Source organism: Ixodes scapularis, unplaced genomic scaffold (assembly GCF_016920785.2).
Source record: "Ixodes scapularis isolate PalLabHiFi unplaced genomic scaffold, ASM1692078v2 PGA_scaffold8__174_contigs__length_109621045, whole genome shotgun sequence".
In the NCBI taxonomy this organism is placed as follows: Eukaryota; Metazoa; Arthropoda; class Arachnida; order Ixodida; family Ixodidae; genus Ixodes; species Ixodes scapularis.
Genome location: NW_024609883.1, coordinates 37,116,190 through 37,143,694, shown reverse-complemented (window position 1 = coordinate 37,143,694; position 27,505 = coordinate 37,116,190). Strand labels below are relative to the sequence as shown.

Here is a 27,505-nt window from a genome sequence, read left to right as displayed (position 1 = left end):
TTTACATAATTAAATTTCGTTACTTTGGCATCGTGAGGTCCCGACAATATACAAAGCCTTTTTCCCGCTGCACTCGGCTAAAACGAGGAAAAAGGGGAAAAAAACGTGTCCCTAAGGTCTTTTGAAACCCATTAAATCAATCCCTAGGTTTGAACACATTTCTCTGCCTCTAGAGACGATGACGGAAATCCCTAGATCTAGGGGAAATCCCTAAGGTTTGCAGCACTGGCGCAAAGGCCTCGTAGAATAGGCACTTTTGAAGCAGGCTGCCGCTAACGACACAGCACCTCATCAAATAAGACCGCTACAAGCGTAATGTAAACATGAATATATTTTTTTTTGCCCGGTTACGCATTTGTTGCATTTAGAGAAGCTCATCTTACGTGCGGCTGGCAGAATGTAGCGGAACACATTGCATTGCAGCTAACGTAATCCGGCATAACAAAATGACAATAAAAAAAAAATCACGTGAGGCACTAATTTTTATTTTTGTACAAACCTAAAAGTGCTCGTTTTCGTGACGGCAATGATGCAAACAAGGTGGATGATGACGATTTGATATAAGGAAATGGCGAAGCGCCACCCAACGGCGGAGAATGGGACTTCGACACGCGTACCACAGCTTGTACGAATATCTCCGAGACTTAGACACCAGAAAAGCGAACAAGGAGGCTGAAAATACGCGCTGTGACAATGGGCACGACGAGATCACGTGAAACGCGACGCTCAGTGCCACAGCCCAGACGGCTTCTTTAAGGTCTAAACATATTTGCAGCCTCGTCATTGGCCGAGTTTCCCCCGTAGCTTGCAGCGATTGGCTCTGTCAAGTGCATTGCAGGAAACTAGACGCTTCAGAACTTTTAATGACTAATAAAACCGTGCTAAACAAAGCTTGGCGCGCGCACACAAGCGCACAAAATTTATATTCACGTATCGCGATCATTGTTAGGCTTCAGAGAAAAACTCTCAACAAAAGGCACGTATGGAGTTTCATGGCGTACGTAAGAAGGACAATGAAAAGGTCGTCGAAATTCTGACGAAAAGAACACAGGATCAACCTTTCCCCGCATCTAACATTTATTTATACTTCAATATAATAAGGTGCCCGCAAACACCTGCCGAGCTACGAAAAGCACGCAACGGTCTTTGTTTAAACGCGCTAGCAGTTGTACACACACACACATATATATATATATATATATATGGGTGGTTTCATCTCAAATCGTGCAGGCAAAAAGGGTCGAATTTTTAATTTCGATGAAAAAAATATATGTTATGGCGCTGTTATTAAAAACGCAGTCGCCGCAGACCGCAAGTTCGTCGGATTTTTTGTTCGCGACTTATGAATTTTTAAAGAGGCCGCGGCGAAAAGCAGTGTTTTTCACACCCGTCGTGGGTCTGATGTTTCGCTTGATCTCCCGCCGTGGATTTTCAGTCCACATTATATTATCTTTTTTAAAGCACTCTGTGGACACATTTAAAAGGCTCCAATACCATAAAATAATTTTAGGCGTTTTGCTTTTTTTCTGTAAAAATGTCAAAAACGCACCCTCTGTCAATTGTTGACGAACTTTGACAATTAATTACTGGCGATCTACTTGGGTTACATCAATAATTTTTATGTCCACGGAGAGCCCAAAACACGTTCTTTATATGTAGTATAAAATGACTTGGCTGTATAAAATATTCTTTGCGGTACGTTTACGTTAATGTTATGTGAAAACCAAAAAGTACCATGTTTGAAATTGATTTTCTCAAAAAACCCATTTTTAATTTTTTTTATTTTTTGTTCAAATGTAGATATGATAGTTGTCTACACGAAAATCAATCCTAGAAAGTGTATATTTTGTTTGTATGTTTTATATTTAGGCCTCAATATCTGAAAAAAAAACGTCTTTGTTTTGCAAGACCTAAGTCAGACATAGCGACCCATGCGTCTCTATGAATTGTAAAAAAGTTCTCTTGAATTTTCTTCTGCATTTTGTAATCAATTATAAACGAATTTTGTGGTATTGAATATTTATGTATGTTTTGATAAGAGCGGGAACCACGAGATACATATCTAACCAAATCAGCAGGCCTAGTAGACTTTCAATCACCAAACGGCACAGACGTTGTATTGTTTCGATTTATAATCCTTTCACAGTAAACTAGCACGACTAGCTATTAGCTGTCATATTACTAAGACAAAGAAAGTCACCACATCCGTCGATATGTTATATACAATTCTTTCCGAAACCAAACACTGGGGGTTTGTTCACCGCACATCGCACAGGTCACCAGGGAACGTCCTTTCACTTCCGTAATACACAAAAGTGGTGACACAGAAACGGTCCGAAACACACAGAGAGTGTGTCATGGGGAGGGGTAAAAAATAAAAATAAATAAATAGGAATTAAATTGCCCAACTGCGATCTTAACGAAAATTGCATTAAAAAAAAAAAAAAGTATCTAGGTTCGAGTGGTGGCAAGGCGATAGGTCCACTCCTGGTGGAGAGTCAGACAAAGAAGTCGACGGCACGTAAAGGTGAAACAAAAAAAAAATATCAATAATTTAATAAAGACGGGAAAACTCAGCCGCACATGGCAAGAACAAAAACCAACTCCTCCGGGCATTCCCTAAATGGGACGCAACCAAATGCGTGCGAACACGCTCTCTACATCACCGCCTAGGCCGCTACGTCATGACAAAATAAACCCAACAACTGAACAGTGCTAACAAACAGTTAGTAAGAAAACATTGAAAAAAAAAAAAGTTCAAAAACGCACCCGAGAAACTAAGTTCAGCGGGGCGAAGAAACACACACGAGTCGGTCCCACGACACTGAAGTCAGGCAGTATGACTGCGTCCAGATGATGCTCGAATCTGTTTTTCCCTCTATTACGCACATGCACGACGGCTGTGCGGAACAGTGGCTGTGCGAAAGAAAGTGAAGAATAGATTCGAGCAGGCGATGCGCGAGAAGGTAACCGAGACTATGCCTGAAGCTTCATATCGGGAGAGGAGCTTTCGAGGTAGTTTCTGCAGTTACTCAAACTTTCTCTTTCCCCTTCCCTCTTTCAAAAGAACACGTCAGCCGGCGCTGACTTTTCATCTCGCGAGAAGCCCACTCTTCACAAACGGTTATAGTTGACAGGGAGGCTGACTTCGACCCAACTAGTCTCCGGGCAAAATACAAACACAAGTCTATTTACCAACACGCTCGTTTTAATGTCAGTCTCCGGGCTTTGCTGTTTCCAAAAGAGATAGCCCTTTATAAGGACAGAATGAGCGGGTTGGTGGGGATAATTAAACTTAAACAGCCCCTTCTCGTTTTCTTCCTCAAGTTTAATAGATAACCCTTCGGTGCTATCGGATCTCCCCGGAGAGAGAGAGAGAGCACGGCCGTTTCAAGGTAAGGATAGGGCGCTCGAAGCTGGGGCAAACAGGCGGTATCGTTTCACGCATGCACGGATGGCTGGTTTCAAATTTCCCCACATCCCTAATGAAACCGGCCCATCTTCGTGTGTGCGTCTGTGGTATTTCTGTCCCGCGCCGCCGGTTTTAGCGCGCACGCGGCGTTGTTTTGGCTGGCAGAACAGTTGTTGACCGTCGATATTGTAAGGCCGTGGTGTCCTCATCCTTTCATGCAACGATTCCTTTGCTTTCCCTTGTGCAATACTCTGACTGACTGCTCCTGGGTGGCTGTCACTGTTTGCCGCGTCAACGACACAATCGTACCATTTCACTCCTCGTGACACAGGGTGCGCTGCTCGCTTTACTGTCACGGGCCGTCCTATCTAACACAACGAGCGCGAAAGGTCGTGGTCATCTGCTGGCTCCGAAAGGGTGGGACGTTCATGCAGGCCAATGAGGGCCCCGAATCAATACGACGTCTGCCGACTCCTACACGTTAAAAATTTACGACACCTGCTGGTCTGTTAAGAAGTGTTGCTTTCTCTTTTTGCAACTCCTCCGATGTAGCTTGCCGCCTATAATAAAATTAAAATAATCAATAAATATAACAGGGTGGAAATACTGTATTTCATTTTTATGTGGGAACGTTGAAAAAAAAAAAAAAACTATTTCCAAGCTTGTGAAGACGCGCAATTCGTAAGTCCATTTCGTGCCGTAAAAACACGTTTTTGTACGATATTGATGCTTAAATATAAAACATACAAACAAAATATACACTTTCTAGACTTGATTTTCGCGTAGAAAACTATCACATCTACATTTTAACAAAAAATAAAAAAAATTAAAAATGGGTTTTTTGAGAAAATCAATTTCAAAAATGGTACTTTTTGGTTTTCACATAACATTAACGTAAACGTACCGCAAAGAATATTTTATACAACCAAGTCATTTTATACTACATATAAAGAACGTGTTCTGGGCTCTCCGTGGACATAAAAAGTATTGATGTAACCCAAGTAGATCGCCAGTAATTAATTGTCAAAGTTCGTCAACAATTGACAGAGGGGGCGTTTTTGACATTTTTACAGAAAAAAAGCAAAAAGCCTAAAATTATTTTATGGTATTGAAGCCTTTTAAATGTGTCCACAGAGTGCTTTAAAAAAGATAATATAATGTGGACTGAAAATCCACGGCGGGAGATCAAGCGAAACATCCGACCCACGACGGGTGTGAAAAACACTGCTTTTCGCCGCGGCCTCTTTAAAAATTCATAAGTCGCGAACAAAAAATCCGACGAACTTGCGGTCTGCGGCGACTGCGTTTTTAAAAACAGCGCCATAACATATATTTTTTTCATCGAAATTAAAAATTCGACCCTTTTTGCCTGCACGATTTGAGATGAAACCACCCATATATATATATATATATATATATATATATATATATATACATATATATATATATAAAATTTAGTTTGATAAGCGACCGCAAAAAAATTAAATAAATTTTAGTTTAATAAGTGACCGCATCTTTATGAATTCATGCATCAGCACGCGCATTGACGTAGTCCATTCGCCCATGACAAGAAAACTTTTTTGCGCGGGCAGCATACCACAAACCCGTCCACAATTGGATTGCTTGTGGGAACGCTGCAGCCCACACCAGCAAACCCTCCAATACGTTGCGAAATCACGTTATTCCTTATTACTGGGCTACAGCGCCCGCCTTCGCGGGAACCGCGCCCAAAATCCACGACAATGCGGCATCTTCCGATGGGGAACATCCTTTGCTCGTGGTCCAAACGAGGTTTTACGCAACGAAATCGCAGCACTTCCTAAACAAAAACAAAAAAAAAAGAAGAAAAAGGTTTTTTTTTTTCTGGTCTGTTTGTTTTATAACAGGCATACTGCAGTAGCAGATGTATGGGGCTCGAAACTGCTCCCAAGATGGCAACTCGAAATAATTACGTGGGCAGTTTAAGAAGAGTTACAGTCACCGACAACTTCAGTGACGCGGGGTATGACTCAATAGATTCCCGCTTCTTGCGTCACGAAACGTTCTTCGGCATTCTTATCATAGACAAACTCGTCTCTTTGACGCCGCTTCACTGCGGTAGCGCTGCTGTCGGCCCTGCGCATGCGCAGTGCCGAGAGCAGCCGAGGGGAGTTTTGCGCATTATTCTTGCGCTGTACGAAGTAGTTCTCGCACTGTTCGATTGTGGAACGAAGTAAAGATGCTTTTGGTGCTTGAAACGTGCACGTCTTGATAAAATAACTAATCTAAGGTGACCCTATATATATAGATATCTGAATCCAACACACGAAGGAAGGGAATTTATAACGTTTCCGCCAAAAGCCGAACTTTTTTTTTTACTTTTTTGAGGTGAATACCAAGTATAGCTATAGTTCGTGTCCTCTTTAAGTCCAGACTCAGCCAACGCTACGAGCTAAGAGAACCAACCAGACGGCGTCAAAAGCGCATCATCAGGGTGTTCGTCACGTTTATATACGTGTTCTATCATCACAGGACTACTACTGGTATGTAGCAAAGTTTTTCCTTCCTCAAACGTAAAATAAAAAAAAGTCCCTTCTCCCCAACTACGTCTCCCGGATTATTCCCATATAGGCCTTTATACTCTACTTGTAACTAAACAACGGGGCAATGAAGAGAAAGCGACAGATAACGAAATAACCGCTAACGCCAAACTCCAAAACAAAAGCGTCGCTGCCAAAACAACGCACACAAAGAGAAACTTTGATCGGAAAGGGGGGAGGACGGGTAGCTTTCAGACAGCCACGCAAGCTCGTGAACAGCGAGAAAACACAATCGAACGGGAACAACAATGAAACCAAACCAAACAAGCAGAAAGACAAAAGAGACCGAACAGAAGCGAAAGACAACTTTGCGGCCTCACGAAAATCCGAGGGGAGCGATAATAAACAAACCCTAGATTCCTTTTTTTCCCCCCTATCCGTCGTCCATTTTTCCCCTTTTTGCTCTTTTCCCTCTTGCGTCCCTTCTCCCCGTCCGACCGAATACTTTGTCCCGGATTTCCCCCTCAGCCCTTTTTTTCGTGCTCTCCTTTCCCCTTTTATGTTCCTTCTTGTTTTCCCCCCTTCAACATAGTCTCCCCAGAAAAACAGAAAGCAACAGCAACGGAAATTCCTAAAGCGAAACAGAAAACCAAAAAGGGAGAGTTCGCCATTTCCCCTCATCTTTATCCCCTTCGTCCTTATATTTTATCTCTCCGGTTACTTTTCCTTTTTTTTATTTTTCCGTTCCCCAATCTGTCGCTAGGGGGGACGGGGAAGAAGGAAAAAGGGATGGAAAGAAGGGGGAGGGGGGGGGGGGGCAAAACGAAGCAGCCAAGAACACACAAAGAAAGAAACAAAACCCAGGGAAAGTGGGAAGCCAAGTTTCTCTTCCCTAAAGTTGCCATGCCAACCGAGCGAACGCCGCTGTCACGTGCTGCGCTTATTCCTCCTTTCCACTGTACGTTTCGTGGCAGTAGTATTTTGTTTTTTTCGGAAGAGGGAAAGGACACACTTGTTGCGGGGGAAAGCAGAATAGGATAGAAAGAGCATAGTTTGTGTGTTTTCGCTTTTCTGTTTTCTCGGGCTTTTCGTGCGAGTCCTTTGTTTCTTTCTGCGAACTACTTCTACGCAGAAACCAGTGTTTTTCTTCTCGAACGTGGCTCTCTTCGTGTGAGCGCATACATGCATTTTCTTTTTCTCTCTACGACGTTGTTTCTTTCTTTAATTCGTCTCTTCCGGTGTGCGTCGATTTCGATTTCTCGAGATGTCTGACGAGCTTGCCGGCTGGATGAAAGGCGGAGCGAAACAACAAGCAGAGACACTTTTCTCCCCGGTGATCCTTCGCTCAAAGTCAAAAGATTCAGTGTTTTAGCTATGGGAGAACCGCCGACGTCGCGATAAGACGACATTCTGAAATTGAGTTGCCAATCTATATAAAAATAAAAGAAACAACGACATATGTTTCGGCGTAGCACATCATCGAGGCATGAGGACGAAAGAGCTTATACAGTCATCTTTCGTTAATATAAAACCCGTTAATATGAATACCCGCTATGCTGGAATTTCCGGGGACAAACTAAGCAAATACGGGAATTTTTGTCTCGTTATTACAGACGCCTCACATTACACACGCTTTTTTTTTATGGCGGGAAGGAGTGAGGGAGAGAAAGAGAGAGAGAGAGAGAACGGAGGTGTTCATATATTAACGAGACATCACGGTACAGGCGTGGTGTATTTTAGCGAAGGTTCCTGTTTCGAGACTAAGTTTTGCATGTTAACTTTAACTAATCGTTTCTTGATTTTCACTGCAATACCTCGCTAACCTTAAGAAAGCCGTGGCATCTTCGTAGAGCATATATCACGGGAGGGAACGTTCAGTTATCCTGTATTCGAGTCACTATTAGGTGAGTAATCGTTACTTTCAATAGACCCATCTCACCCAGCGTTCGGCGCATGCGTGACGCCGCCATAACTTTAGTTCGCAGGAGGCAGGCAGCAGTGCACAAGACGGCTAATGCCGCCTCATGCTCCACACGCGCAGAGCTCCAGGGAGGTTGTCGACCGTGCAGAAAGACTAAAGCTCCCTCGATGCATTGCGGCAGTTGTGGCGTAGTCAAACTGGCTGGTGAGGTCGGTCTATTTATTGGTTCGTTTTTTCTTCGCTGGCAGCTTAAAGGCCCAAAATGCATTATACTCGGGTGTAATAAAACAACATACAACCGAAGTCCGGCGGAAGACCACAAGCCCGTGCTGGAGGCGGATCATTTACTGTGTTCTTAAACTTTCACCGACGATTGTAAAACAAATAATTCGTCATATAAGCTAGAACGAATAATGAGAACTAACTTTTTATGATTTGTTTTCTGTATAGGTAACAAGAAACTTTAAGCTCATGGTAATAACCTAAATAAAACAGCTTAAAGTTCATACTTAAGAAAATTAAAAAAAAAAGATTACGAGGACCATACTAACTCAACTTAACTAAATGAACACTAGGCGAGCCTCACGTGGAGGCCTCACGCGGTACTCTTTAATGCGACGTCCATAACAAGCATCAACCGAACCGGGCCATTATTCCACTCCGCTCAAAAGTTGCCCAACATTCTGCTGAACATGTCCCTCAACATAGTCCCAAGTAAGCACTAAAGGAAATACAAAGTAAAAAAGAAAAACAGGTAAATTTTTGAGGGGGGGGGGGGGGCATTTTCCAGAAACGTTCTCTATCGAAATGCCGTTATAAGACCGGGGTTACGAGTAAGTGGACCGCTAGTGGCGTATCAAAAGTCGAGTAGATGCAATGCAGTGCGCGCCGCAAGTACGCGGCCTTCGTACGTCGATGCGAATTTGTAAAGAAGCCTCGGTCTATTTTGGCACAAGGCACGGACTCCCACCCACTTACAGATCAATAATGCCCGTTGGCATGGGCTGGTTTCACGGAGACTTTTGTCTGTTATCTCGTCATTTAACAGTGTCACAGGACATTTTAGGAACAAATGGATGTCACATGAAAGTGTAACGAACTATTTAGGTAAATTACATAGATGTGCACACAGGTGCACATCTATATCATCGTCTCTTATCTAGCCCCAAGGCTGGGGCTAGATAAGAGACGGAAAAATCGCGCGGGGCGCCTTACCGCAACCGCTAGCTTTGTGCGTGCTCCACGAGTGTAACTTTAGTGCACTACTACGCTTCTCACGCGCTGAAAGTTTTTCTGAAAATGACTGATTTAGTGCTTTTCGATGACGCTGAGACAGTTTCTAATTGGAACCATATGTCTTTTTTCGTTAATTAAAAAGTTAATTATCAAATTTTAGTTAATTAGCCAAGTGATCTTTACGATTAGCCCCCTATAATATGTCCCCCTGGCCGCATAACTCACCTCCACAGGCGGCATAAGTGTAACTTTCAAGGCTTTTCTTAAATAAATCTGTTCGAATTAAAAATGAACACCCAATATAAATACTACAACGTCCAATAGTCTACCTAAGCCTCATTTTCTGTGGGATGTATGCGTTATATGCCATTCAACGTTCCAATTCATAAGATAAGGGAGTTGGCGCCATAGTCCAGCCGTTAAGTCAAACTCGCGAGAAATCGCTGGCGCGGCAAATGTTCACACGACGCTTAAAAGCACACAAAACGTAATTTCAGCCTCAAGCTTTCTGTATTAACGTGCTTCGTAACCGCGAAAAGGATAAGCGAAGGCAGAGTATTTTTGCAGACATTTTAAACAAACAACAAACGTTTTTGCTTTCTTTTTTACTGAAGACCGCTTTCGAAGCTTAAGAGAAACAACCTATTTGGGCCGCTTTTATCTTTGTCCCTGGTCTCGTGATTTTCCAAGCGTCACTTCATTTTGACGACCAGGCTGAGTTATTGTTACGAAACGTCCGAAAAAAGCGCGAGCTTGCATCCATTCGAACACGTACTTCCAATTTAGACCGCGTCGCCAGGTGGGTTCCCAAGAACTTTCCAATATTAGGGGGCATCGAAATGCGAACTATCTTTATAGGGTAAGTTTCATTGGTTTCTGAAAACAGAAACCCATGAAGCTTACCCAATAAAGATAGGGTGATATTCCCCGGATGCCTGTAACTATTAACAACGCTGGCAATATATCACTACTAAATACCCACAAAAAAAAAAAAAGAAACGAAAAAAGAAAACCTGTACTTTTATTTTAATGTCGCGTTGAAGGTCGCTAAAAGATGTTTTTGCCTTGCTGCGGCTGTTAAGCCCAAACTTCCTGGAGCCGAACGCAAGTTAACGTCAAATCGTTAAAAAAAAAAAAAAAACATCTAACGCTGAAGTACATTCACGTCAAGCTAGTAAGCCCACCATCCTCCGTTTCCTCTCATAACTGAGTACACGGCAAAAGCCATGGTTTCGATTTTGCCCCCCTGATGGGCTCACTGGGTCCGTAGGGTTCGCCCTCTACCAAGTCATGCTAAAACACAGTAGAGTAAAAATAAAAAAAAAGGATCCCCCCCCCCCCCTCTCTGTGACTCTCAGATTTCACTCTGACGTGGATCTCGAAAGCTCAGGTTATTTTTCCCACTGTAATGAGCTCGCGGACAAAGACTGCGAACTCGACCTGACGACATGTTGGGACATGACTCGCTATACCCGAATCAGGCGGTGACGAAACCTGTTTAACACCCCGTTGCCTAACCTGCTGCTCTTTCTGCCAATTGACGTAAAAATGAAGGGTTTGGTATGGGGCAACGTTGCGGAAAACTCCCGAGTTCGTCAGAAACCGTCACCCGCGAAAGGGGCTTCTCTGCACTAATATCGTTTCTGCAGAGATGCGCACTTGACGGAGCGCAAAAGCCATAACCCGCAAGGTGGCTTTCCCGCAAGATAGGTGTTCTTATGGAGAAGCACGCTTTACAGAGCAATTTCTTCCGGAAAGCAAGGGACGGAAGAGTTGCTTCAACTATTGCAAGGAACAGAGGTTTCTGTTTAGCATAACTTTCGATTACGTGTGAAGTACAAAATAGAGCGCAAGGAAATAGAGGCTGCCTCATTTCCTGAGCGTCACCGAAGAAAAACATTACATATTAGTCAACCTGGCGTCCTGAACCCTGAATAGTTCAAATGATTGAAGATCATTAATTCAAAATGATATAACAACTTTATCATCTCAGACATCAATATACTAGCTTAGTGGTACCTAAATAATCGCAGATTCATGCTTATCGTGCCTGTAACGAATAACACCGTTGTATCCGATCATTTACCCTCTGTGTTACTATTTTGCCATTGCTACAATGCTGCACAAATTCTTGAATTCAAACTATATCTGTAACTTTTTTTTTTCTTTTGCGTAAGCATAAAATCAACGTTGTGCTTCTGATATTAGTAAGACCTCTGTAGACGAAGGGAATTTGTCAAGCCGCCCATAAACCTTTTTACACAATACAACTTATCTGCCCATTATAGCCTCTCACAATTAGAGGCAATAATGTTCGGACAAATCTAAAAAGAAATCCAGCAAAGGGAAATTGCAGACCATCAGGCACTTGGCTTCAGAAAAAGTAGGTACAGCAAACTAATGCCATTTTTCTTCCTTTTAAACCCTTTCTCGGAGAGGAAGCAAAAACGTGTGCAAAGGTCTCAATATGAACCACAAGAACACTTTACTTTTAATGCACCCCCATCACAGGGAAAAACTGAAGGCGTTCGTCTGTAGACAAAATAGTGGAAAAAGAAGCGCGCCGCGTTGAGAGGAGAACAGTAGTGAAGACCAAAGGCGAGAGGGAGGCAACGTCACGAGGCGGAAGCCAATGGGCGCGCGCGGATGCTGGGGCGAGACTAAACTTGCAGGTGGGCAGAACGCTCTGGTCTAGAAAAAAAGAGAACCACCATATCTAGCCTCTCTCCATCACCTCCTACCCAAAACCCCTCTTGCAATCAAACCAAGCATGAACTTGACACATGATCTACTAATAAGAGTTTCAGAGTTATATTGCACCACTTCTTTATATATATATATATATATATATATATATATATACTGTCCCTTGGCCCCTCCTTTTTTTTTTCCCTTCACTTTCCTTCCTGTCCAGACTATCACCCTTTCCTCATACTAGCAAGCAACTTCTCTCCTCAATTTTACGTCTTCTTCCAGCAAAGTTGTTTCACTCCCCAGCCGGTTACGCATAGCTTTGTTGTCTCTTCATGGTAACAACGCTCATCCATTCCTTTAGGTACACAATATTTGTTTTCCCGACTTTCTGCCCATTCCCATTAAAACAAAGTGAAAGGACGTAGGAAGAAAATTAAGTAGGACGGAGGCTTGCGCGCAAAAATTGCAGCGTACCGCTTAGAGAAGTGGCTTGCGTATGTGCGTAGCGGTATAAAGTACACGTGCCACTATTTAAGAAAGGATGCGTTGGGAAAATAAAACAAACATAACAATATAAAAGGGAGGGGTTTCGAGAAATAGGGACGGCTTCTCCCGGGAGGTGCGATGTAGAAAGAAAGCGAGAGCAGGAAAGATTGAAAGTTGGGGAAGGGGGGGGGGGGGGGGGGGGGAAGGAAGCGAGGGGTGGGGTTCTGGTGGAGGGGGTGGGGGTTTGTTGGAGGGAAGCACAAGAACGCCGGCAAACACTCACTCTGTTTCCTTCGTTACAAACCAAAAATGAAAACGCAGTAATGTTCAGAGCACGTATTACCATAGATGCAAGGAAGCAAGGATAAAAAATAAGCACAGAGACCGACAAAGAGAGTAAACTACAGAGGGGAAGAACCCCCTTGCTTTCCCCAATTCCCTCTGACTCTCCTGAACCCTTTTTATACGGTTTTATACGGAGGAACACAAATCAAAACCACTAAAAGATGGGGAGACGAGAGGCACCGAAAACACCCGAAGGAAAAAGATAAAGCGACGCCAGAAGAAAAGAAAGAAATGGAAGCACAGTATAGGGAGAGAGAGAGAAAAGGGGAAGAACTGTTTATGACAAGAAAAGAAAAGACCCCGCCGCCGCGGAGTCATTCTGCGTTACTTCAAACACCAATCCCAAACGCACTAACGCACGCGACAAACTCCCCCCCCCCCCTATCCCTTCATGACGATCGCTCACCAACATCTCGGCGTCTGCACATACAATTGCTGTCGGCCGGAGATGGTTATGTGAACCTTCAACTGCCATTGCCCCCCCCCCCCCCCCCCTCCCTTCCCCCCTCTTCCCCCCCAGCTTCCACGGGCATAGAGTATAAGAAGAACAATGGAATGAGTAGCAACGAGAGATGAGATGAAAGAACGAGAGTAAAATGGGGAAGGGGAAGCGTTTCGAGGCAACAAAGATGGCCCGAAAGGTGCAGAAAACGAAGGGGGGTGGGGAGTGCGTAAGGAGGGGTTACAACTCCGAAGTCGGGAGTTGGGAGTGGGACTCAAAAAAAAAGATAAAAAAGAAAAAAAAAGGAAGAACGTGGTATGAAGAGCGAAGTGAACGAATAGTTTGAGCACTACAGTTTGCAAAGGGGGGAGGGGAGGAAGAGGGAGAGGGGGGAGCGGGCGTACACACAAGGAGAAAAAAAAAAGCCAAACGAATTCCCTCTAACTTTGCGGCAGGACCGGGATGCATTCGAAACAAAGTAACAGAACGAACGCAAGCATGTGCTACTCTCAAAGAAGAGTCGAAGCATGTAGAGAGAGGGAGAGATAAAGAAAGCGAGAGGGAAAGATGGGGAAAGAAAGTTTCGCAATTGGTTTTCTCCTCTCTCCCTCTCACACGATACTCTCCCCTTTCTTTCATCCGCGCTCGCTACATCTTTCTGTCCATCCAGGCAAAACAAAAAAGAAAAGGGACGGTTGGTTTGTTGCTCATTTCCCACTCTCTTCCTGTTGTTCCGATTGGCAATATTTTATCCCTATTATTTCTTTTCGCAGCTCTCCAAACTTTACGGGGCGAGAGAAAACATCACGAGCGAGCAAGTGGGAGCGAGAGAGATACAGAGAGAGGGGGTCATTGTTGCCGTTAGTTTTCTTCTTTTACGGTTGTTCCCTTTTCGTCGTCGCTCGCGAGTCTCTTCTCTTCACAACGCGAGGAAAGAGAAAAAACGAACAAGAGATGCCTGATGTCTCTTTCTCATCTTTCTTTTTTTTTCATTCTGTTTTCCCCCACAGCGGTTATTAAATCTTCCCTGTCCCTACATTTCCGTTTCTTCTTCGCTTTTTTCCCCAGCTTCGGATATCCCCCTCTCCCCATCTCCCCGTCTGTTTCGTTTTTTTTTTTCCTGTAGTGCACAGACGCTGAGGGGAAAAAAACGTTATTTTGACGCTCTTTCTCGCCGCCCACCGCTCCTCTCCCGAAGCAGACGTCGACAGTTCGTTTCTATGGCGACGGCACAAAGAGAACGAGAAAAACAAAAAGGAAGGATAGCGAACGCACAGAAAGGGTAAGCTAAAGAAGCGACCTAGAGCGAAAGAAACGCGCACACACCTACTCGTCGTGCGAATGACCCCGAGATCAAAGGAATGTCGACAAGAAGACGAAAAGGTTTGAAGGCGCACACCAAAGGAACCGAAACAGGAAGATTCACAAGAGACAATCACGACAACATAAATACCCCGAAAAAACATAATACAAATCAATGAACTACAGTCGCAATTAAATATTAAACAAAAGTGGAAATCAAATTTTAAAGAAAAGTCACGAACAGTCTTTGAAACTTCCGATCACCCGACCAACAGTCCCCATTTACCCTTACATTTCGGACGCTCTCGTGCAAACACATCACAACTTTTGTTTGCGCATTACGTCTTCGCCCCTGCGAAAAACGACCTAGGGCATTTTCCCTCTCCTTACGCAGTGTACGCCTTCCTAAACTTGGAATCTTTTCCGAAAGACCTCACTCCCCTACCGCCGTTCCCTAAACTTTGCGCCTCGTGCCGCCGCCCCAGCCACACTCTCACACGCTCTCCCGAATCAGGAGACTCTCAGCTAACGCGAAGGAGAAATAAAGAGAGGGAGAAAGCCCACTGCCAAAAGAACAGCAAAAACCGGGGTGGCGGGAGAAAAGTTTCCACGGAAACAGTCCCTCTTTCTCTCCCCACTTATCCCCATTTTTTTTCTTCCTCCGGTTCTTTCTTTCCCCACATCTCTCTAACTAATATCCACAGTGTTACTTTCGATTACTGGAAGGGAGTGGGCTCCTCCTTTCCTTCAAATCCTTTTTTGGTGCTTCTTCCCCACCCCGGATCTCCTTTCCCTAGCGTGCAACGAGTGGTTGCTCCCCTTTCCTTCCTCCTTTTTCCCCTTTTTCCTTCTCCTCCACTCTCTCCCTGACCCGCTTCTTTTTCATCTCAGTTCGCTCCACTCTTCTGTCGCTCCCAAAACTTCTGGGAAGGGGATCAGCGACCAGTTTTTTTCCCCCTTATTTTTTGCTCGATTCTTTTGCCGTTATTTCGAGAGCGCAAGCAAGCGCTTGTCCCGGTTTCAATTTTATTTCTACGGCTTCGTTCGGACTGGATCTTATTTCAATATTTTGTACTCTCTTAGATCGTTCGTTTTATCTCCTTCGCCAAAAATTTTCCTCCTTCCCCAACGGCTTTAGATTTCGTTTTATTGTCTTGGGGATTGCTGAGCGCAAACAAGGACCCGGAAAATGTAGAAAGTGTGTGCTGAACAATCTTTAGTGCGTGCACATTCGTGGTCCATTCTTAGTCGTTGTAACTTTTAGAACAATGAAAGAGTGAAAGAAAAAGGTGCATAAAGCAAGTTTGTTCGTTAACGAATAATTGTAAATATTAGAAAAGAAGGTACGGTTCGCGAGGCAATGATAACATACCCGTCGTTCCCCGGAATTTTGGGCGTTAGTTTAGTTTTCGTATGCTAGTGGCGCTTTTCAATTTGTCCAAAGTTAAACTAAACAGTTCTACAAGCCTTGGCGCTGTTTGTTTAAGACAAAAAGACAGTAAGAAAGTTTAAGCAAAACACAAAACCCAGCGGAGAGTACTCGTTGTAAAGAAGCACGAAAATTTAATTAAGGAGTGGTAAGCCTAGTTAGACTTCTATGGTGCGTTCCAACATAAGATATAAACGCGAGGGCCTACAAGAAGCAAAGCTCCACCCACACAGAAAAGAGCACGCGGTATCAGTTGCCCTTATCTGATCAAACGCTGCACAGTGGCTTTCTCGAGTTGGCAATTCCATAAAATATATGTTCTTAATTAATTGCAACTGATTAATATTTTTATCGACTAGAGCATTATCAATTCTGAAGCAGAGAGTTTCCCGCAGATCGTTTGTTGCAACAAAATATAGCGTACTCACAATATTTTTAGGTATCTAACTGTAACTATGTATACAAAAATATTGTTTAAGCGCGACACGTCATCAAAAGAAGCGAAAAGACAATACGTCGACAATTTTTATACGTTACAATAATGCAACGGGTATGTAAAGCGAATTTACCTATAATTCAAAGGAGACGAAGACGGCAGAAAATAAATAATAAAAGCTGAACACAACGAAATGATGAGTGGTGGCGCGCTCATATGATTTCTCTAACCCGGCTAATCCGACAACACACGAGGTAGTAATGGTAATGAAAAAAAAAAAGAAAAGACGAAAACCCCAGCTGGTGGTAGGGCTTCGAATGTCTTCTCACTTTCATCTAAACACCCATACAACGTCTGAAAACCCCAGACCAAGAAGTTATAAAAACGAAGTTGAAACAGCGGAAGCCCGTCGCAGCTAGAGAAAAAGTGGGGAAAATAATAAAGAAAACAGATGGGCCGCTCAACTGTTTTGCTTTAAGAAGACCAGAGAAACGATAATAAAGAGCCCAGTGTGAACTTTACTCGTGCAACTTTGTCGAGCTGAATCGGAAAGCAAGATTTACGCCCAAGACCTGGCACGAACGCGATCCATAGCAGACCCTTTCAGATATTCTCTGTCACCTAGTGGCTCAAATATCAGTCTAAATTTTTATATGCTAATGGCGGTTACATTTTAGAACCTATTCGTCAACGGCAGATACACAAAAGTTAAGGTGCTATTTGCTGAACTGTTCATTTTTTGTTGTTCCCGTTTTAATGGTGCCAAAAAACTACCACCCTGTACGAGGCACTTACTTGAGTACACCTCTTAATAATATTTACCGTACTTTATTGTCATGAGCAGTTTGAAGCGTGCCGAAGCCGAGAATTCCAAGCATTTAGAAAACACGCTCAAAAGCGTAGCGCACAGGTGCTTATAAGTCTCGTCTCGCCGCCATTAAACAAACATTTACCGAAAGAACATCTAGAATATGCAGGCTTCGCATAATTCGAATTCTTCCTTCATTAGCGTTCCAACGGGAGCCATTAGCACGTACAGATGATATACACTCAAGTAATGATTGTTATCGAGGTGGCCAGACTGGATTTCGGAAAGGGCTAGTGTGCATGACTGTATCAGGCCTCGAGCCATATTAACCGAAAATGACCGAGAAATGTTATTTCGTCGAGATCGCTGAAAAAACCGAAAAACAAGCATCTAAACTATGGTTTTGGGTAGCTAAGGACCACCGAATTAGTGTCAATACTCACAGGTGTGACGTTAAAGGGGCAATGAAACGATTTTAAAACATCCTCCTCCTTAGCTTTAATTCTCTACTCAAAAGCGAATTGAGAAATCATGTGGTTGTGACATGGTTTGGTACCGGTGCGATGATCCCATACTTAAGCGCACCACAGGACTTGTCATTCGCAAGTTAAGATAAGTTCCATCAGGGCACTCATTGGCCACGACCGCGAATCCAAATATCCGTCGACGATTTGATTGTTGACGAGCGCATAAGTCCGAGTGACGCAGTTCTCGTGTCCAATGTGTGATCCGGGGTCGGGTGACGTGCTTTGGGTACCGCTGACGTGCTCTGGGTACCGAGAATGTATCATAGTGAAAAGGCGCAGAGTTTTCGAAGGAAACGAGGTACGAAATAGTCCGCCATATTTTCAAATGTTCGAACCGAAAAGCTGGCTTTTGACTTTCTACCCTCTTTCGTTTGGCCAACTCAACGATATGCGATTAGTGAAGTCCCAATCTAAAATCATTTATCCCAGCACAAAATTCATTTTATGACTCTTTTAACGCTGCCTTTACGTGCGAAAGCAATGACAAGGGCTGAGGGAATTAAACGGAAGACGGTATATAGTTCTCATACTCCACGGCACCTCTCGCTTTTGCACGCCAATGTTTCGACTCTATGGGGTGTGATACTTACCGAATCTTGAATACAACGTGTTCCCCCCTCCCCCCCCCCCCCCCCTCCTAAAAAAAATTTAAAAAAAACGTTTACACATTTCTGAATTTTTAGTGTCCGCCCAAAATGTACCGCTAGCAGTTGGGATTCGGACCGGATGTCGACGTTTTAGATCTAATAGCTTGTTAAACCGTTATAAGTGTTTTTCTGAAGCGTTCAATGGGAAAATAAGTACCGTTCCCGGAGCTTCGCGCTATTCAGCCCCACGCCATGGACTTTGTCGGCCACCCTTTTTCCCACTAGGAATTTTCGAAAATCACTCGTAACTTTGGAATTCGATAGGGGTTAACTCCTAAACCTTAGCATCCGGCCCGGACAGCTAGCCCTACATTTGAGCCAAGACTGAACATTCGGTGATACATTTGTTCTTGCTGTTGTTTTTCGTTTCGCAGCAAATAAAACTTTTTTTTACGGTCTTTTTACATTATTGCCTGCATCTTAAATCGCGCCGTCGTAGTCACCGAGATGTCTTCGACGACCCATTGTTGTAATAACATTTGCGGCTAGGTCTAAGTTACCTCCAACTCAGATTGTTGGCAGTGAGGCGTGCTATGCCAGTCACAGGTGCAGGGAAGGAGAGCCGAAAACGCGCTTTTCCTCTTCTCCGCTTCACTCCGGCCCTTTGTACTTTCTTTGTTTCTTTCTCGAACGCCCTTTTCTAGCGTCTGAACATGGCCGTCTCAGCGGTAGCCGGGAGCTCGAAAGTACCAAGCGCGCGGGCTCCCGCAACCTTTTCGACGCCTAACAAAGCGCGCGTTGAGTACGTCAGCCAAACCGTCAATGTCCACTCCATCAAACCGCGTCTTCAACAGACTTCTTATGAACCTAAGCTCGTATTCACCTAACAGACCACACAAAAAAAGTTCTGCCTCTTTTGCGCAGCTTTACAAGTTTAACCTTCTGTGTGGTGGATTCAGATATATTCATACGCATTTTAAATAAGCCATCTGTTATTTTATCAAGACGGATATGCTTTAAACGTCAAAAGGCCCCGACAACGAAATCTTGTTAGAACTACTTCGCACTGCGTATACAAACCCTGCCCTAACCTTGGTCCCTTTTTTAAATTATTATTCACGTGACAACGAGCGTAGGCCTACATACGCGAGTTACAGAAGGGCGTAAATCCAGCCTGCGCGTATAAAAGTCGAAGAAAAAAAAAAGTACATTGCGTATAAACCAAAATAAAAAGACGAAGTAAGAAATAAAGGTACGTGACATCAGTAGAACGTGGTTCTTAAAGAGGGCGTGGCGAGCTTTCAGCATCTCATTATCACTTCGCAACCAATGAGATTGCACCACCAGCCGATGAGAATGCCGAGGAACCAATCACGAAGCGGGAACATAACAAGCCACGCCTTTTTCTTAGCTTTAGGTGACTATAGTACTAATAGCGGACGCGCTTCAGAAACCAAACAAAGAAATGCACAGCAACGCAGATGCTTCCTCACAATAGCCGGCGGGTGCGCTCAAGGTCAAAGGGAACCTGCCTCAGAGATAAAACACAAAGAAAAGCACAGCAACGCAGATGCATCGTCACCGAAGTCGTGGAGCCGGCAAAGTACCGCGCCCGCGCAATGGGGAGCAGGATGTCGCCGCCGGAGGGCCGTGTAAAAAAGGAACGGGTGGCGCGCTGCTTGTGGGAATGCGCTGCGTGTAGGAACGGTTACGCATTCCTACACGTAAGCAGTCTAAATGTCTTCGCCTAACCTTTTTTAAAATTTTTCGATGTAATTATAGTTTTTTATAAGGCTGTTACTACTATAACGCAACATTAGCGAGGGTCCATCAAGCGCTCCGCTTAACTTAACATACCCCAATACAGATGTACAATACGAGGTTGTCCTTTTCTCGGCGTCTCTCGGCATCGTTCGACGACGATGGGCGATCCAGTAGAGCCTGGCCCCAGTGTGGCGAAACGACTTCCAAAACGAGCCAAGCCATGGACCAACGTATGGTTTTATGGCTCTACCTGTTCACTTTCGCTAGCAGCGTGTCGTGGCGATCTGCCAGGCGTTGTCAGCATAGAGGAGGCTATAAGAATGCTCAAACGTCTCGATTTTGTTTTGGTGACTGTTATTCTTTAGAGGGAAAATTCTAAGGCAAGTTTATTCGGTTATTAACGGCAGGGAGTGACTCTAAGTAATATTTAGCGAAGTAGAAAAATAATTTTGTGGCAGCTTTAAGAGAATTAAACCCTTCGTCAGGTACCATACGAAAATCGCAAACGATATTAGGGAGTTTTAGTAGATCGTTTTCAAAGGCCCGCTACCGCTACGAGCGCGCGCTTCACAGCATGCATCGAAGTGACAGCGCAAGCTCCCGCTACGATTAGCGTGGCCTGAAAACACGATCTACTAAAACTCTTTGTAGACGTGTGCAAGTATGGCGTCCCGACTGGTGCCCCATGCGTGAAACCACGTGCAGCGTCCGCGTGAATATAGCTCTTGCAGGCCAGCAATAACCTCTCTCACCAGCCAGTTTGACTACGCCACCGCTGCCGCAATGCATCGAGGGAACTTTAGTCTTTTTGCACGTGCCACAACCTTGCTGGAGCTCTGCGCTTGTGAAGCGCGAGACGGCACGAGCCTTCGCACGCACGGCTGTCTGCCTCCCGTGAACTAAAGTTACGGCGGCGTCACGCATGCGCCTAACGCTTAGCGAGATCGATCTATTGCAAGTGCTTGCTCACACGAGGAGGAACGTGGCGGCCGCCAGAAGCGCCATTTGCAATCGTCAATACGCAACTTGCACGTGACGCCATTCGCGTCCATGTCCGTGTTTTATGCGCCGCGAGCGTTCGGTTTCCCGTGTCAGTTTCACGCCGCAGAAGTTGTAGCTCGAAGAAACCAGACAACCGCCAGAACTCAGGAATGGCGACGCTTACAAGCTTTGCATAGTATGAGTTTCCCAATACCATATTTGGGATTGACGAAACAAAAATACTCTTCGTTTCTCTTATCCCTTTCAAAAATAGAGTAGAACTCTTTTTGGTATGTCCCTATTTCAGTACGATTCTCGGTTTCGTTGTTCACAGATGCGTTCCAGCCTATGCTGGGGTACTTTAGTGCCACCAATGTAATATGCCTGCTCTATAAGTAACGAAATATTCAGCATCGCTTTCAAACGTTTCTACACGATTTGAATTAAAACTCTTCTCATATGACGAAGCACTTTCGTTTGTTTCGCTTACCCTTAACGCTAGTCGCGGTATAGATTAGCACCTAAAATCAGTTAATTTTTTTTCGAACATCAAGTAGGAACGAATGACGTCAGCTTTTTAGCCGATATTCAGAACGCTCTTTTACGCAACCTATGTGACTGACGTAAGAGAAGAACAATATGTCGTAATCATAAATTTAGCAATCGCGAACCAGCTAAAACAATAATCGATCACGAAAAACTAACAACAAAGTATGCTCAACTCTAAACACTAAGAGAAGTCTGCGAAATTACATATTTTCACATTTGCACAGTTCCAGCACTTTCCGGTGTATCTGCAATGGGATTTCCGCAAAGTTTCGTCGGTGCGTCTGATACCAAAGTGCGACTCATGTGTATGTGTATGTGTATGTGTGCGGTTTTAAGTATGAAACTTTACTGCGCCAGATGAAGGCCGTGTCGACAATCACGACAAGTGAGGAACGGCAGAGCACACCCATCGATGGCTCGCTCTTCCGCTGTTCCGAAATATAACGACATAGGTTCTCTCCTGCAGCGGCTCAGCACGCAATCTTTACGGCTTTCACTAATGTGCGACTTGTATACCTACATAGCGAGGATAAAAGTGGATTATTTCGTTCAGGGTTGCCTTTACAAAGCGTGATGATGTAATTGTGGGATCGAAACCACCCGCCTGACGACAGTCGAGCGCGGATCATCGGTTGGACACGAGAACTGCCTGAGCACTTGACTTCGGCTCGCAACAATCAATGGCTCGGAGGACACTCGGGTAGTGGCCCATGCCCAACCACTGCGGTGATGAGAATAGCCGAACTCTAACAATGCCTGGAGCTCACGCGTTTTCTACTTTGGAAACCCCAGCGCACTGGTTAACGTTCGGGACATAGGATAGGCACCAGGCCACGTGGCCGCTCACTCTGGCTCCGAGTCGAGGGGATGAACGAGGCTCATATTTCTCGAATTATTTCTCGTCAATCGCCATTACTAAAAAAAGAAAAAAAAAAATTAGGGCAAGGTTTTTTAGTCTTTACCGCGCTTGAAGGTGACAAAGACCTGTGCAAATTCCGGGACACGTGTGTGTGAGAAATAGTACATAAACGGTTGTGTTAATAAAGCTCAGTAGCTGCGTTTGAGACGTTTTGTGTTTGTACCCTTCTTTGTCCGTCGTATCCGGTTTCTTCAATTACGTGTAACGTCAACCAGCTCGCCTGTTTACTTACTGTTTCTTGTATACCTACTTTTTTATTTTACAAAAAATTCCATTTATATTGGGGTTACTGAAATAAGGGTTACTGCACAGGCGAGCTGGTAAACAATCATAGTAAAAAAAAAACAAAAAAAAAAACCTGAGACTAGGGACCAAAATTGGGACGACACAAGTTGAGTTATCCTCACAATTCTCAAGTTATTTTTTTTTTTTCTTTTTAGGGATGTTGTTTATGCAACGGCGGGACCTGTAGACATGAAAATGCGGTAGATACAGAGGTGCGGGACGCCGCGAAACGTATCGCAGTGATAATCAGGGTGCATATAGGATCACGTCACCGGGTATTGATAATACGGGCAACGTCATAAACCCTCGCGTAAACACACGACACACACTCAGTTTCAGCGAGAAAAGAACACTGACGCCACTTATCACCTTCCGGATACGAATGAACTAACAGCGAGCACCTACGCTATAGCAGTTCAAATGCTGCCGCACAAAAGCACATTCCACTTGGCCAAAAACAAAATCAATTGACAGCAGTCAGTGAACTGAGAAAGAAAGAGAGAGAAAGAATTCGACAAACAAGAAGCAAAAAGGAAGAACTGGAGATGGCAAGTTCGTGGTAATTCTGGGTAAACCACCAATATAAAGAAAACCAGGGGCTGTTTCCCAGAAATCAATTCGCAGAAAGCTAAAGACCCAGACAACTCAAGGCGTCCCTTGTAACGCGAAAACGCGCTTGCACCCCCCCCCCCCCCCCCCCAGCTTTCCAGTTTCCCTCAAACTTCCCCAATTGGCACTAAAGAGCAAGCAGTCGCTCGACTCTCCCCTTCCCCATTTCCCTAAGCCTTTTGTCTTCCCACCCGCAACACGCCGCATCCTGTCCCTGTTTAATTAACGAATAGAACGCTGGAGGGCGCCTTTTGCCGTGTCGCGAGCAACGTCGTCGTCGAACGCGACGAATTTTCTACATTGCACCGAAAAAAAACAACAGCACTGAAACAACAGGACAGCGGCCGCATACAATCCTACTTCCCGTTTCCTTTAAAACCTATTTAGGGACAGCTCACAGAAAAGAAAAAACTGAACAGCGATAGATTATTTCAAGCCTTGAAATTGAGTTAACTTTCAACGATGGTAGAGCGCACTCGCGCAGTGCCCGACTCGTCGTGTTCGTCGCGCGCCCGCCTTCGCGCTCCTCTCTTCCCTAAACTGAAGGGTTTCTTTCGGGAAAGGAGGAAAAAGCGTGGCCGGGGGGAAGGGGGAGAAACTGCGGGGGTGTTCCGCTGAGGGGTGGGGGAAGGAAACATCGAAGGGGGAAGGGAGTAAAAGTTGGGGCGGTCGATGGCAAAAGGGGAGCGGTCGTGGGCCCCCGGTTCTAGAAGTTTGGCGCGGTGTATGCATGCGCGCCCCAGTCTGTGTGTGTTTTGGTGCATGCGTGTTTGTGAGTTAAAGCAATGGACAGACCGGGCGAAGCCGTGGAAATGCCGCGCGTGCTTTTGTGTGCGCTTTTTATAAAAAAAGAAAAGAAATGGGGAGCGAAAAAGAAAAGTAAGGATCAACATGTTTTAAACAAAAGGAAACTACAGGAAACTGAGAAGACTGGAGCTTGGAATAAATAAAAAGGAGGGTATCTCAACTACAAAAAAGAAAAGAAAACACGATACTTCTAAAAAGGCCGCTCATAGAAAAAGGAAGTAAAACGTGGCCGGGGAAATTGAAAAAAAAAAAATATGAAAATTACAAAGAAAATTGCGGTAGCTTGGATACCAGAAACGCAAGCGTCGGGATATGAATGAAACGGTGTCAATGACCGCCCGACAACTAACTATTCAGCAGTTTACTGCATTACGTTCAAAGCCTGACAGCAGAAAGCCTGTACGAAAAAAAAAGATGCACTTAACGTTGACCCTAAACAATAAACAAGCTTCTTACAATTGGCGAAAACCTCCGCAGCGAAGCAGCAGAGTGAACTGGAACACGTCCTCTTTTTACCGCAAAAGGTAAGTCGCAATGAGCAGCGGTTGTTGTGCAGCTTGCAAGAGGCAGTGCGCTTTACGTTGGGAATTTATTAGGTATGGGGGGGTACCCACTGCAAGTCATATTAGAGCGCACTGTTCACTGAGCGTACTCACAACAAGCTCTTACTTAGAAGTCCGCGCCCTAGTAGCACACTTAGTTATGTAAATCCTTAGGGTGTTGTAACATTCTGGGGATGTCCTATAAACATCTCCAAAATGTTAGGACGTCCTAAGGGCATCCCAAGGACATTCATAGAACGAAGTGTGCTACTACGGCGGCTGTCCGGATAACTTAAAAAGCAAATTACAAAAAAAAAAAAAAAAGATAACGTGGAAGCTTGCTATTTGTACGCACACTCAGCTATAACTCCCAGTAAATACTTCCTCTACCATATCCCGCGTATCACATACATCCGTAAAACAACGACAAAACTTGATTCAAGTTAAGGTATTCGCGAGCCAACCAGTGATTAACACTTTACGGATCGAGGTTATGGATATGATGTTACTAACGCAGTGGTGAAAGAAAAAAAAAAAAGAAAGAGGAAAAGAAGAAAAATACACAGTACCGGTCGCGAAATCCTTTCTCGAAAGATTGAAGTTGTATAAAAACGTTCTCGAAAACTCCGAACGCGTTCACGAAGAGCAGAAAGCAACCTTTCAAAGCGTCTGGAAAAGAACATGGAACAATGAAAACTCCGAACGGAGCAACACAATGTTTGTTTTCGGCCTTTTTTTATAAGGCGTACACGAAGAAAGAGAAACGCAGAGAACAAGGAGAAAAAGAAAAAGCGGCAGAATAAAAGGACGAGACGGTATCGCGGGTACAACCTTCACCGCAGCGCAACCTGTTGTCATAGAGATCTCTCTTCGCCACATTTTCCTTCGCTTTTTTTCTCCTCGCTCCCCTTCGCAGCTTCGCCGATCGGCGCTCTAGCAACAAACACCTCCCCTTGCACAAAAGAAGAAAAAGAAAAGTTTTCGAGAGAAGACCAGAATGAATGAAGAAAGAGTTGATACAGAAACGACAAAAAAAGAGGGGGAAAAAAAAAAAAGAAAGAAAGACAAGGAAAAAGATTGAACCCCGGCTGACGAAACAACTCTGCGAGAGCGGCGTACACGACAAACACGCTGCTAGAGCTCGGGATATTCAAGCAGGAAAAGTCTGCCTCCGCAGCACGTTCGCGCAGCCGACGCCGAACCGAAACCAAAACAGACCTCGAAAAATGGGAACTCCGCGCGAAGGTTCGCTTTGGAAAGGTTTGAAAGGCCGCCGCTTCGGTCAAGCCCGTAAATCTACGAAGCTCGTAGTGCGAGCATCGAAGGTTGTCGAGCTCACCTCTTTATGATTGAGGGCATCCCCATCCGAGAGCCCCAGGCTCCGCATGTGCTTCAAGTAGGCCGTAGTGATGGGCACGCTGAAATCCAACTCAGCCGCGATCACCGCCGGCGTCGTTCCCGGCTCCGCCACGCAAGCTCCAAGAGCGCCTCCGTCGCCGCCGCCGCCGTCGCCGCTCGCGTCGCCATCTGGCGACGACTCCGGGGAGCTCGTAGAGATGGCGCCACTCCCGCAGTCTCCTCCGGAAATGACGTCGTTCGATGGGGCGCTTCCGGTCGTTGCGCAGCCGTTGCCGGGGTAACCGGGAGACGCCAGGTCCGGCGTCGCGCCGCCGCCGTTGTTGGTGGTGGTGGTGCTCGTGACACCAGTGAGGCAGCCGTTGGTGAGGTGCATGCGTTTTTGGCAGTCCGAGCAGGACATGAGAAAATGGGTGACGGCTTCTCGTGGTAGGAAGGCGTACAGCTCGGCGATCTGTGCCATCAGGGACAAGCAGAATTTATAAGTTCGATGGAGAGACACTCAAGACAAAACATGCAGCATATTACGTGGAAAGGGACGAAAATAGGTAGGAAACACTTTACCGGCCACGTTACACTTCTTTCACATATTCGCATTCTTTCACATTACTTAGAACAGAATGCCGTCCGTGCCGCGCTGTCCGTTTTTTTTTTTCTCTTCCTTCTTTTCTTGCAATTAAAAAGATACGATTATGAAGTCGAAACAAAAAAGCAAATAAGGTTTCATACTTTTTTGATCATGGATTGAAAACAGTGGACGATCATGGAAAAAGGAATGGAAAAATAATAGACAAATAAACATCGAAGTTTTTATCTTTTATTTTTTTGCTTTACTTAGAAGACGCCAGGAACATTTATAGGAGAACGCTTCGTCCATTTCCACGTGAGCACTGAGAAGAGCACACGTGAGACGAGCGACGTATAAGGTCGTATCTCAAGCTCATAACTGTGTTTCGACGAATATCCAAAGAAAAAAAATCAATCCTATATGCAACGAAAAACTGACAGGGAAGTAAACAGGGAGATTTTGTGGCTCGTTTTCGTGCAGCCGCCCTGCAGAGCGGAGCACTGAATCGCCACTGCGCCTGCGCGCCGGTGGCCTTGGCTGTAGAGTTCCGGGTAGCGGAGGGGCTTAGCGGAGGGGGAAACACGGTCTACTAAAACTCGCCAATGAGTGCGCGCGGAAAACGTCAGCGCGCCGAGCTCTGATAGGAAGGATTAGTGGGTAGAGGACGCAAAGGCTAGCTGCATTCGTCCCTACCCTCTGTTCGAACGCCGAATGGTGTCCGGCGTTCGAACACAAAACACTGCGCAAGGAGCGCACGACGTTCTTGTTAGCTCCGATTAGAGAGAGGGAGGGTGGGAAGGGACAAAGGCTGCTACCGTTTGCGGCTCGACCCACTAATCCCTTTGTCAGCGCTTAGTGCTCGGAAGTCTCGGAGAAGGCAAAGCTATACAAACACGAGCACGTATGTTGCCACGCGCGATACTTGCACGATGCTTGCACTGCGCAAGCGCCCGAGCTCGGCGGAGACACGGAACGAAACGG

At 45.0% G+C, this 27,505-nt stretch overlaps 1 protein-coding gene across 1 annotated transcript in view; it reads right to left on the bottom strand.

Moving 5' to 3' along the window:
* Positions 1 to 27,505, bottom strand: part of LOC8037483 (nucleolar protein 4) — a 156,900-nt gene that overhangs the window by 37,848 nt on the left and 91,547 nt on the right. Inside the window, exon 3 of the mRNA XM_042286834.1 lies at positions 25,940 to 26,410. Within this exon, the coding sequence (XP_042142768.1) occupies positions 25,940 to 26,410 (471 nt within the window). The remainder of the gene's footprint in view (positions 1 to 25,939; positions 26,411 to 27,505) is intronic.